Genomic DNA, 13,899 nt, shown 5'->3' on the forward strand with positions numbered 1-13,899 from the left:
GTCTGACCTTTGACGTCGCCGGACTTGATTCAGCGCGTTCACTTGGCTTCTTTTTGCTAACACAAAGCTGAATTTAAACTCCATCGCTGAGCGACGAGCGATCGGTATTTGACTAATGAGGTACAACGCAACAGGAATCGCGCTACCTCATTGGCTAGGAACCAATCGCTTGTCACCCAGCGATGGAGTACAAACACAGCTGATAACAAAACACGAGAATAGCGAAATGGCTCAATCAATTACGTAACCATTTACGTAATCCATTTGACAGGCCATTTGATGCAAAAAGTTTTAAGAACTTTTTGACTCAACAAGTTTTGCTATTATAAAATTAAAAAAATTAACAATAACTAAAAATTTATTTCGGCTTGGTTTCACTCTGTAGTAGGCATAGGCCTACTCTTTTTCGAGTTTTATCGCAAATTCTTAAAATGTTGGACTTTTTGTATACTTTTGCAAATTTGCCCCCCCCCCCCACCCTGGATACGGGCCTGACATGCAACAGGTGTTTTTTTAAAAGTTTTTTTGTCAATTGGTTTTGTGAATTTGTCGAGTCGGCAAGGCAGATTTTTTAAACCTTGGAACTGCAAAAAGTGTTTAAAACTTTTTTGACTCAACAAGTTTTGCTAAAAAGAACAACTAAAAATTTATTTTGGCTTGGTTTCATTCTGTAGTAGGCAAAGGCCTACTCTTTTTTGAGTTATCGCAAATTTTTTAATTTTTGGACTTTTTGTATATTTTTGCCGAATGGGGGGGGGCATGCACCCTGGCTATGGGCCTGACAGTTGGTATTTTGTTGTTGTTTTGTCAATTGGTTTTGTGAATTTCTCAAATTGGGGTAAAAAGGTAGAAGTTTTCGTAATTTTGAGTTTTTACTGGGGAAACAGTTCTGACGGGGGTGGGGGGGGGGGGTGGGGGCATTTTCCCCCATCCCTGGGCGCCGCCACTGGTAGGCAGGAAATTTTCCAAATGAGGGCATTCTCCTACAAAAACTCACTTTAATGCAAAAAGTGGAATATATTGAGATTTTGAACATTCTAGTATGACAAATGGTCTTTATGTTTTGTTAATTTTTCATGTTACTTTAGATCTTTGATATTTTTACTCTGAAAAATGCAGTTTATTGATAATATCATAACCCAGCTATGCCACTGACACAGTGAGTCCATATACCACACATACAACATATTTACATTTTCATAAAATATTTCAGTATTTTATTAATAAATTTGCAAAATAAATTGTAGTACTGTGTTTTCAAAACAAGATTGTTCAGAACTAAGTTAAAATATTCAAAATATACATGCAGACAATGGCTTACAGACAAGGGAGTTTGAAATACCAGAAAATAAGGTCTTTACTTTACTCAAAAACCCTGAAACTGGTGAGAAAACCCTGAAAAAGCACATGAATACAGGTCAAAAAGCCACCCAAACAGGCTGAAAATAAATACAAAAGTCAACCGTGGGAATTTGACTCAAAAAAAAAACTGAATTCAGGTTAAAACCTAAAAAGTGACATCTCTGATTTATAAGTATACCAGTCGAGTCAAGCAGGATAATTTTTCAATTTGTCCCCAATGGTGGCCCAATTGAAATGTTGCTATCAGGTATGCCACTGCCTAGCCTGTTTATAGATATACAATCTTACCATGAGAATGGGAAAAAAGGAAAAAAAAAAATCCTGAGGCTGGGGAATATTCACCAAAAAGGAGTTGTTCTGAGACTGGGGAAAATTACCAAATATGTGGTCTTTTATGTCAGACTGGGAAAATTTTGGGTCAAAATATAAAAGTTGACTAATTTGTGATGTATTATTTTCAAAATCATTAACATTTAATTTGTTTATAAAAATTAAATTTTGTGAATTTTAGAGAAAATGTGGGGTCATTCAAATGGTGAAAGAGTATTAAAAATTTGTTTAAAATTCTTAAAAGGGGAGTCTTTTGGTGCAGTATAAAACAAAAATGGGATGAGAGAGTTGAAAAAAGGGGGGGGGGTTCAATGTTACCCACTTTTTAGTGAGTGCCTCTACGCTATATAGCCAAGATTTGTCATAGTCCAAACCCCCTATCATGGTTGTTTGTGATCATTTATTAAATTTTCTAACAAAACATTATAAAATGTTCAATTCTATGCCAACATTGATCACACAAATTATACATATATTTTTAGCTATCATTCCAGAAACTGTATATATGTCTGTAAATTGAGGGTGCTATTTATATTTATTTTAAATTTAATTGAGCTAAATACAAGTTATTCCTTACATTTTCATGATAAAAAGTTTTTTGTTGTTTCTGATGTTTTAATGCCATTATACCAGTGTCTACCTCTTGTAATGATGAAAACATGATTTAGGATATTAAGTAGCGCCATCATTGTTCACCTTTTCTTAAAAATGAGGTAGTTTCAAATGCCATCAAACAACCATGCTCTTAATTTTATTGCATAATCATCGGCGTAGATCCCCGGGGGATGGGGGACAAATCCCCCCCATATTTTGATAGGGGGATGGTCATACAATGTTGATACCTGTATCGCGGTGTCTGACCAAATAAACTCATATTCGGCCATTTTAACCTAAAAAGTCAATTTTTGCGTGCTTCAAGCAAATTTATTCCACTTTTGTACAATATTTTACCAATTTAGCTTCAAAATTGCAAACTTTTTTGTGTGAATTTAATACCATAAACTTAGTTTGTCGCCAAAAGGTGCTAGATTCACTATACTTCAAGAGCAAAATTTCCAACCCCATCCCCCAATGTCAAAAAGAAATCTACGCCACTGTGCATATTATATGAAAACTTCAAACATCATCAAATCATCTACAAATGCAACTGAATTTTGACAAACCACAGGGGCCCTATATTTTTCTCATACACTAAACCAATATGATTATCACTAAGTCTTGTTAGACAAGAATAACCACTGTCTCCAGGATTTACATTCATGCTATATGGCCAAGTTTTGCCATAGTCCATACTCCATCTCAGGGTAGTGTTCACCCTTTGAGTGTCATTGTTTGCATGTGACATGTAAAGGACATCATTATGAAGAAGAATGCTGCCATCACAGGTTGGATCAACAGCAACTGAATTGAAATTCAAAGTCTCTATAGGAATGGTATAACCTCCATCTGTACTATTGAAATATATGCGACAATGACATCGGTACCTGGATGGAAGACAAGATGATGATGACAGAAATGTTAAGACGACTTGAGGACTATTTAAGTATAACATTATAACCATTCACAAGAAGCACATATATAATATAGGCCTACCAGATAAAGTCACAATACAAAAAGAAGTAAATTGCTTTTCAACAGGTATTTATTATAATATTAAGAGCTTGCTTACTCCAAAATCAGTGGTTTAGTAAGATTTTCAACATGGGGGGGCTGACAAAATGAAAAATGAACATTTGTTGATGACTCATTGGGGTGTCTGCATTCTCAAAGTCTGAAAAGTCTTTAAAAATATATATCAAAACACCCACTTTTCATGGTTTATGATGTCATTTTTTCACTTTACTTGGAATTTGTTGGGGGGGGTGGGGATGGGGGAGGTCGAGGCTAAAGGGTATTCAAGCCCCTGCTGAGGCCCCAACCCTTGTTCCTAAGCCTATAAGAGTATTAACTCCAAAATCCTACTATGATGATATGATTTGAAAATATTATGCTACTTATCTTGTTTTGAACATCCACAATAAACTGTAGGCCTTCTAATATATAATTGTGTAAAATGTAATGCTTACTTGTATTCATTACGCGCATCAAAGTATAATGTTCCATCTTTTAGCTCAACAAGCTGAAAGAGATTCAATAAACATGTATGATAAAGAATGGACGACATATTATGCACAGTAAGATTATGAGACTGTTCATTTTTTAAAGACTGATCTTTAAGGGGGTACTACACCCCTGGCCAATTTTTTGCCTATTTTGCATTTTTCTCAAAAATTATAGTGCATTGGTGACAAGTAAGATATGTATATTATAGGGACAAGGACTACAACTACTGTACTGAAAATTCAGCAACTCAAAGCAAGTAGTTATTGATTTATTGATCAAATATTGGTTTTCCTCATTTTTGACTGTAACTCCACAACTGTTGTCTGTGCTGAAATAAAATTTCAAGTGCAGTAATTGTAGTCCTTGCCCCTATAATATACATATCTTACTTGTCACCAATGCGCTATGATTTTTGAGAAAAATGCAAAAATAGGCACAAAATTGGACAGGGGTGTAGTACCCCCTTATCAGTCTGCATATAAAACCTACAGCATTACATATACCGTATTCATATCCCATTTTGTCTGATTCCAGAATTATGTTTTACTTAATATCAGTATGCTTTTATTTGTAGAAGATAAAAAGGAAACAATATTGAGAAAAATATTGCTTCAACTTTTCAGAATCAAGGAATGGAGAAAAAAATTACATGTGTTGCTATGTAAAAGGATAAATAAAAAATAATTTGGTTCACTTCTGCCTCCCTCCTCACTTTCTGGAGTGATATATTTTTTAATTTACATATTAAAAACTTTAATATGTAATAAAATGTTAATGCTTTAAAGTTTATTAGTCAGCATGGCTCACTTGCATCTATATTTGTAGAACTCTAAGGTAAAGCTAAGAATTTTCGGCGTTACAGGAAATTCATGAAAAATCATGGAATTGGAGGTAAAGCGGAAAACGCATTTCTGAGAAAAAATTAAAGAAAATAAGCAAAATGGCCTAGAAAAATGAAAAAATACAATTGAAAAGAAATAAATAAAATACTAAATGAAATGGGTCTTCAAAATTCATCAAAATAAAGTAAAATCCGTCATAGATTTACCGTACAACGCCTGTCCTACCTCCCATTGCAGCCATGGTACCCAATCACCCATCCCAACTTTGCAAATCGCAATGATCGTTACAAGATTCTTGTGAAATTTTATTATGTCAGAAATGTGCTAAAATTACAAAGCGGAGAAAAGCGGAATTTAGCATTTGTAAAGCAGAAAATTCTTGGCTTTACTCTAAGGTGTCTAACCCCTCATAATCTTTAATTGAAAAAAGGAGCCTCATTGTTTTCCTGGCAGATGATGGAAACTGCTGTATTTGGTCAATTTAACAAAAAATAATTTAATTGTACAACAAATTTGTGTCTCAGATAGTTTTCTTAAAACATGACATAATGAAGAAAAGAGGAAAGTGGAAGAATGGTACTTTGCAGTTTCATGACATAGATGTATGTTTGCATATCCTATGTGTATTTCATACCTGATTCTCTGTTGGTGCAAAGCTTCCTTGGTATAGAGGACCTGCATAAGGAATGCTAAGTAGTTTGGCTCCACGTTTCCAAGTAAACCCATGATCTAAATAAGAATTAAAATGAGTATATATGAAGTAAATGGTATTATACTCTTCATGAGTGCATGAACTACATTTTACATGCTATGCTAGATATAAATAGCAAACATGTTGAAATTTGGGGTTAGAGTTATGGGTATAAGGCCAGGCCTTATATCATGTATATTAAGTATGCCTGGACCAGGAGCTAAAATGAGCTCCTGGTCCCAAAGATGACTTCTGGTCCTATAGTTTGTGTGTAAAATATTGGGTACACCAGGAGCCAAAACTGGACAACCAATGGGTAAAATAATCCTCGGTGCCTGCTTAATATAAGCCTTGTATAGGGCAAAGAGATTGGTCTAATCCCTCTTGGGGTAAAAAGTTCTGTCTAACATATGTTTCAACTGTTACCTATAGGCCTATTTACAATGTAAACAGTCTGACTCACCATCACTAAAAATACAATACAACCCCATTGGCAGTACATTTGTATGACCACATACAATCAATCGCCCTTTATGGGGTTTAAGTGTCTTTTGGATTCCATATCCAGGCCCGGCTGTCCAAGTCCAATTGAACAAATCATGATTTGCTTTGGCTAAATCTATGGGCTTTGACCATGTTTCACCACAATCATTACTGCGTATTTGAAACTGTCTTGCTGTCATGTTACGAGTTGTGCACTGGAAATGTGCACAAGTTGAATAGAGTAGAATTAATGTTTTGACTTCCTTGTCTACTACGACAGCACCCAGGTTCAAACCATCTGGGTGCGTCCAATCATCCACTAAAAATCGGGTTGTGCTCCAAGATTGACCTGCATTCTTGGACTTTCTAAAAGCAATAAATTTAGATCCTCTATCACCAGATTCATATTTGCGAGCTTCAGAAAAGGTGACAACACTCCCATCGTGACACTGAGTAATAACGGGAATACGATACGCAGTGATCTCTCCTACTCCTGGTGTCCATAGCAATTCCGTACGTGTAATGAATGGCCGTGGCGGCAGTATGCTGGTGTTAACAAGTTCAGCAACAATAAAAAAGAAAAACGGCCACAAAAAACCCAACATATTCGTTGTAGGTGCTTGCCTGGTTAATACTTGTTTAGTGTTACATAGAAGAGATAAGGAAATTTTATAATTCAGCAAGAGCCCTGAGATTAATTAGGTGCGTTCAAGGTATGTTCATTACAAGCTTGCACTCAGTCCCTGCTTGCAGTTTTGTTTTAATGAACAATAAGTCACATGACAATCAGGTCAGGTCATGTGTCTGACTCCACAGTCATATGACTTTGGGCTATTCCATATAGATAGATAGGTTGTAAAATTATTACTTGCAACTGAGCCCAATGTTAACTGTGTTATTTTGTTCATACAGGAACATTTTATATTTAAAAAAACATTTAAATTATTTAATTTTATACAATGATTTGATTATATATCCATTCAATCAATGATTAAATACTTTACGATTGGGATAATGGGGGGGAATATTGACATTCCACTGAAATTGGTACCCAAAGGAAAAATATTTAGTGCCAAGGTCAAAAAGTGTCAGGTGCTCATGTTGTGTTTCTGGACAGAAGGGTCTACAAGCAAAAATTATGGAAGTATTTGCAGGAAAGAATACGATACCGATTGCAGTATTCTGTAATTTGTGTATGGTTGTGTCATATCTGCATCTATTTCTAACATCAGTATTATGTCTAAACGTCCAACCCATCGTTTGGGAGGAACAAATTCTGTGGGCATCAAATGCGAGCGGCGAAGTGGACACATTCCGAATCCCAATGATCATCAATGCTAGCAATGGAGATCTTCTTGCTTTTGCAGAAGCACGAAAATTTAGCGCAGGAGATACTGGAGCAAAGTTCCTGGCTATGCGCCGATCCACAGACCAAGGAAGCAGTTGGAAGCCAACCCAGTTTATAGTTGATGATTATGTTGTTCAAGATGGGTTGAATCTTGGTGCAGTTTTGTATGATTATGAAGCTGCCACATTGATTTTGCTCTATCAGTATTGTGGTCATGATACAAATTCTAGTAAATGTGTATTAGTTGATAAAGGTGAACAAGGGGTGTATGTGATGAGTAGTAAAGATAATGGGTACACATGGACAAAACCATTCAATTTGGGACAAACAAATCCCGAATTAATTAACTACCATTGGGCTCCAGGTCCAGGACAGGGGATCCAGAAGATGCTGGCACCAAATAAAGGACGTCTTATTTCATGTGGACATATGAATACAGATGAAGACCATTCTATGGTTTGTCTGTATAGTGATGGTAAGTTTTGGGAATGCATTCAAACTTATAAATATCAATATATTTTCTTCAGCACCTATTACAACATCACCTCTACAATCCATCTGTAACTTCAAACATGCTGCGCTTTAATTACAAACTGCGAAGTTTTTTATTTATTATACTACACTTAGAGAATAAGCGATAGGAATTTTTATTTTGCCTATCCTCTACCGTGTGATGAGCGACAGGCAGGTCCAATATTTTGAGTAGTGGATGCCGGCGCAGCCGTATCCACTACGATAAAAATATTGGACCTGCCTGTCGTCTCATCATACATGTAGGTAGAGGATAGGCAAAAAAAATTCCTGTCGTTTATTCTCATTAATCAGTTAAATATTATTTTAATAACTGTAAACTATTTTTTAAAGCAAAATTTAGTAACCGTCATAAAACTCCCTTTTTCTAAAATGAGCGAAACTTGTTAACAACTTCACATCTTTTGTTGTGCGTACTGCTAGACTGCGTCTACACATACCACGCGATACATACGCGCACCTCTATGAGCGTGTCTACGGCCTGATAGACGACACCCAAAATCATGAGATTGTCGAATCAGATAATGTGTCTACGTAATAGACCACTCTCACTGACTAAGAATGTACAGTATCAGGTAGCTTTCTCAATTATCATCTGTTTGAGAGCATTCCCAATATGAGAGTCATGGTCACAGCAGTTTACGCAAATTTGTACAATGTAGCAAAATTAATCAATTTCCCGTTAGGACCCAGCATTAATTTGACTCTCTTTCTTTCCCCTTCATATGGGTCATGATAATGTCAGTGAAACATATTAATTATAGTTGCATAATTCAAAAAATTCTTGCTATTTACAGATCATGGATTCACATGGCACATAGGAGGAACAATTGTTGGTTTACCACAAGGTGTAACTAAGAACATTGGTGATCTGGCACCAGGAGAGACACAGGTGGGTTAACACTCAATTCATGTCAGAATAACAGAACTTTAGATTTGAGTTGCACTTCACACTTAGGGGTCAGTGAAGAAAGGGGAGGAAACTCAGTGGCGTAGTGTCATAGGGGCACATAGCCCCCCAATAGAAAATCCCATAGGAAAATTGTCAAGAAATGGCTTGTGCCCCGGCCCCCAATCAGACCGGTGGTGCCCCTCAATCGTGGTGGTGCCCCCCAATATGGTGATCCATGCTGCTCAAATGATCAAGATGAAGATGATGATGATGAATTTTTGATGATAACAATATTTAACAAAAATCACAATTTGATCATATGTTGCCTCATCACCAATGGACAGTCAAATATCTTACCAACTGCAGTGTATATGCAAAAGTAGCTCATATTATACAAATATTGACCGCAGCCGAGGGTCATAGCATGGTTTTGAGATCACCGCAGGCCTATAATCTTAACCATGTCCCGAATAAAGCAGTCAATATTTGTTTTATATACCGAATGGATATGTGGATGTTGCGATTGCGCAGTTTGATCGGGACGCACATGACCGGTCCATAGTTCATTTCCATGGAGCGGTCCATAGTTCATTTTGAGGGCATAGTTAATTCAATGACTGCACATTCAACCAATCAGATAACAGGAATCTATATATGAGGTATAATATAATATATGTAGGTAAATCTTCAAGCCAATTAAAAGGGAACAGAATACATAATTTTGATTTTGAAATTTACTTCCTGAACTTTATTATACTATAGGTTGAGTGAGAGGACACAATAGGCTTGGAACTTGTCATTCTATTGAACAACACAAAGAATAATTAAAATATTTTAAGTACGGTAACTTAAAACTTTAACATTCATGTTTCTCCAACTTTCTTGTCTTCCAGGTCGTTGAACTTCCAGATGGTTCAGTATATATTGCAGTTCGTAATACCCATTGGTTTCACTGTCATTGTCGTATCCATGCCTACAGCTATGATGGAGCAGAAACCTTCAAACCAGAAGACCTATTCTTGGATGAAGTCCTCTTAGATCCCAATGTGTGTGGTGCTATGATATTACATGGTGGAAACTTGTACTTTGCCAATGCATTTCATATTGATAAACGGGTCAACATGACAGTTAGATGGAGTCTGGATTTGGGTGATACGTGGCCTGGGACTCTCCCGATTTACCCTGGATCAAGTGCTTATCCATGTTTAACTTCAATCGATTATAATCACATTGGATTGGTTTATGAAAAGAATGATTATAAGGAAATATCATTTGTCAAAATAAGACTGAATCCATGAGTGGTTGGAATTGTGCATACATTATTATTTATTATTAGTTCCATATTATTTATGTTTATACATGTATATTCACAGTCCAGTAGCAGTAGAAGATAAAATCTATTATAATACAAACATTTATGTCAGCGCCTTTGTTTTATACAACTTAGAGTAAAGACAGTTACATGTACGGTACTGGAATAAACAGTAGATTTAAACATGGGGTTTATATTCAGAATTATATTCTCACCATGAATGTAACTTTCATACTTCAAAATTGCACATTTAATTATTGATCAACAACAGCATGAATCCTCAGTTCCTCATTTTGTGTATAAAAACTATGGCTAGCCATATGTGATATGGAATCCTTGAATTTGTTTCAACTGAAAATTGACAAGTGATTGAGAAACTTTTTGACCATATACATGTAAATCTAATTTCACCCCCATTTTAGTTGGAAACTCACAGCAGAGCTCTGTTGCCTGCACTGCCATTGTGGACTTTATTTCATAAATTGATCTTAAACTAGCCATGGAATAATTCTGGTACATATCCTGCACACAAGTATTTAATCATTACCCTAATACTAACCCCAACCCTACCCCCCCCCCAAAAAATAGGGTCCGCAGGGTAGACCAGAATTGTACCGAACTCAGGAAAACTTGTGTGACCTGACAATATTGAGAGGTTTCATTTTTATCACATTTTGCAAAAAAACAATGTAAATAAGTATTTAAAAATGTGTCTCATGAAGCTAACTGCTCATATAAAATAAAGTGCCTTTAAACATTGTTACCATCCTATTGGAATGTCTCAATTGGTCTAAACAACATATATTGTGATCATGTAAGTGTACATGTAGGAGGAATGCCCACACTCCCCCTCCCTGGCACTGCTTACTGCAAATGCCCCCCAGTCAGAACTCTTGCTCCCATGTTGCCCCCCCCAGAAAACCCAAAATTACGAAAATTTCCACTTTTTCGGTAATTTTGTGCAAAATTTGTTGATTTTACCCCCCCTGAAATTCACTTTCCCCCTAATTCCCCCCGAAAAAAATTCCTGGCACCGCCACTGCTTATGGTACTGATCTGCGAGATGATATTTTTTAATTAGTTGCAAGTAACACAATTTAGACAAATATTTATAGTAGTGATTGTGGTTTTGATCACATATCCTAAACACTGTGGCATAGCATGAGTCTTCCTATTGGGGGAGGGGGGACCAACCATGATTGTGGGTTACCAGACCTGATGGGGGTGGGGAGGCACAAGCTGTTTTCAGCATTTTCCTATGAGATGTCTAAAATTTCAAATTCGGGGGTGCGGCATGTTCCCCCATGCTCAGTGGTGCTGATTTCTTATAGACTTGGGTGGATGAGGTTTGGAAAAAAATCTGCAAGTATAGTGATTGGGCTATTCCAGATAAAACATGCACCCCCCCCTATAGAGGGCAACGGAAATCCAGATTTTTTGGTGGTCTTTGGGGCTCGGAATTCCAGCCTATTCTACTTATGCTGTTCCAAATTCCAGCCTATTTTGCCTATGCTTGGCGCAAAATTTCCAGATTTTTCCACCATTTTGTTAGTCTGAAGGCATAGAGGGTTTTGGAATTCCAGGTTTATTGTGTTTATCCTTGGTTGGATTTCCAGACTTTTTTGCCTCTGGTCAATAAAATAATCCATATTTTTGTCCATTGAGGTGATGGAATTCCAGATGGTTTTGTTAGTAATTTGTCGGGATTTCCAGCCTTTTGTGCAAATAGATATCAGGAATTCCATTCTCTTCCAGGTTAATGCAATTTGTCATTATGTATGTGCATAATGTATGTTGGGGCGTTTTCTCCCCCCCCCCCCACAAGTTGGTGGTACTAGTAGTTATAATCATCATGATTGACAGCCCAAGTGACCATGACAACCAACATTCTTCAGTTCTTGTTGAGTAAGCCCTAATTATTAGTAGGAAAGAAAAAGAGGGTATATACACCAACTTGACGGAAAACAAGTCGCAGGGTGGCGAATCAGACCCCTCCCCTGCTCAGTTGACAGATACGAGGGGCGGTCAATAAGTTCGTAGAACAAGGTACTTGAAAGAGTACTAGCCAATTTCTTTCTATCTCTCCCTTGAGCATGGTCAATACATACCTTAATGTACCCGTCGCAATTTTTCTTGAAACCTTCTATGTCAAGAAAATGGAAGTCTTCCGATAGCTCCGTGAGCCACTCTTCAGTGAAGGCTCACCAGCATTGATCACCAGCAAACCTGGTATTATGAAGGTAGGACTTAAAATTCTAAAATAGGTTTCACTAACTGAAGGCCATGCCTGAACCACAATATGGTTAGTTTAATTAACTGACCCCTCTATCGTGAATGGCAGCTTGACAAACTAAGAATAGCGTACAGGGCACAATCCGAGAACAGCCACATTCCTACCATCAACCTTCTTCACACGACGGCTTGCCTTAATTTTGCTATAAAAATTGTATGATATGTGCCTATAATTGTACTTTCATTTGGCAAATGATCTGTCATCAAGACTATTCCTGGATCTCAGAAACAGCGATGAAGACCTTGCACTACGGTGACCGAGTGATGATCTTCTTAGGGGTTTGAGATCCAGGTGCTTCCACTCAATTCACTCATAATTCCAGTGATTAATGTTTGCCTTATCACCTTTAACCACATATAGATTAAACTTGCCTTGGTCCTCATTCTAAGTGTATAGAAGGTGTGGACCTGAATATGTCAACTGGTATCAATTTTGTACATGAAGATTCCGGGACCCCATCTAGAATACACTCTGGGATACCCAAATGTTAATGGATTAATATTGAAAACACATTCATCAGAGTTGTCATATTTTGTGGCTATCTGATCTTTCTTATTTGGCTCTATATTCATTATCAATGCCACTGTACCAGCGCGTATATCATTAGTGATGACGTCAGCAAGTCTTTTGGACCTTGGATGATCTTCAAGGACGCTTACTCCATTCTTGAACTCTAAGAGCCATTTCGTTGCTGTTGAATACCAAGGACTTCATTACCATTTACAACAACTGTACATTGTTAAAGTTTATTTGAGTTTTCACCACCGTCGGGAGAAATTTCCATGATGACCCTGTATTCACTTCTGGTAGTACCTGTGAATTCATGGAGGTAGGTTTCCTCTGAAGAGTGTCCTGCCCATATACAGTGATGCAAAAATATAATATCTATGCAGTCATGTTTTGAAGGAACAAGCTTTCAAATGAGACCAAATTCAATACCGTGCGACAAAGTAACATACCGAGTTCTACGAACTTTTTGACCGGCCCTCGTATGTTGTGACAAAATTTACAATTTGCATCTCCCTTTTGGTAAAGCCATTTGAGTGAGTAGATCTGCGACAATCATGTTGCCTTGCCCACAGGACCATCAAACGGTAAATCCGGCCATATACCAGGTATATGATATACACATTTTAGGCTATTCCAGTTGAAAGACATACACCCTGTATGGAAGACATTACTTTAGTCTCTCACACAGGGGGTGTAGATTCCAAATGAAGTCACCCCCAAGAAAATGGTTGCCCTGAAAATAAGCTGTTTCTTTACCCAATTAATGAGAGTTTCATTGAGTAAAGAAACAGTTTAAAGCAAGTGCACTATCTTAAAGGAGGATTTCGTGATCCTAGCATCCTCTTTTATGACATTTTCAGTAGATATCCACGAAAAAAGCTTATTTCCAAAATTTCAGTTGATTCCGATTTTGCGTTTGCGAGTTATGCATGATTATGTGAATTACACTGCTCCATAGACAATAGTTGGGTGATCTAGAGCAATTCCGTGACCGTGGAGAGCGAAGGTTCGTTTCTCAGTGGATTTGTTATCTATGAAGGTTTATTAAAAATTTGCGAGGGTGCCTCTCGCAAAAGTGTGGGCGGAATCCGTAGAGCCCAAAATCCAGAAACGGCCGACGGCGGCCATTTTGGGTCACGGAATTGCTCTAGATCACCCAACTCATAATGTGTTGTAATTTCGTTCTGGTGCACCAGAACAAA

General features: G+C 37.2%; 2 protein-coding genes across 2 annotated transcripts; one reads left to right on the forward strand and one right to left on the reverse strand.

Annotated features, from left to right (window-relative positions):
• Positions 1-1,188: 1,188 nt before the first annotated feature.
• Positions 1,189-6,549, reverse strand: LOC140155164 (sialidase-1-like). Its single transcript, XM_072177894.1, has 4 exons — positions 5,792-6,549; positions 5,272-5,366; positions 3,759-3,811; positions 1,189-3,176 (listed from the first exon to the last, which is right to left on the reverse strand). The coding sequence occupies exons 1-4, from the start codon at positions 6,414-6,416 to the stop codon at positions 2,828-2,830; spliced, it is 1,122 nt and encodes a 373-aa protein (XP_072033995.1). The 5' UTR covers positions 6,417-6,549; the 3' UTR covers positions 1,189-2,827.
• A 354-nt stretch (positions 6,550-6,903) lies between these two features.
• On the forward strand, positions 6,904-10,654 carry LOC140155165 (sialidase-1-like). Its single transcript, XM_072177895.1, has 3 exons — positions 6,904-7,634; positions 8,488-8,582; positions 9,476-10,654. Exons 1-3 carry the CDS (start codon positions 6,950-6,952, stop codon positions 9,878-9,880), a joined length of 1,185 nt encoding a protein of 394 aa, XP_072033996.1. The 5' UTR covers positions 6,904-6,949; the 3' UTR covers positions 9,881-10,654.
• The last annotated feature ends 3,245 nt before the right edge of the window (positions 10,655-13,899 follow it).

This window comes from Amphiura filiformis, chromosome 6, assembly GCF_039555335.1.
Source record: "Amphiura filiformis chromosome 6, Afil_fr2py, whole genome shotgun sequence".
In the NCBI taxonomy this organism is placed as follows: domain Eukaryota; kingdom Metazoa; phylum Echinodermata; class Ophiuroidea; order Amphilepidida; family Amphiuridae; genus Amphiura; species Amphiura filiformis.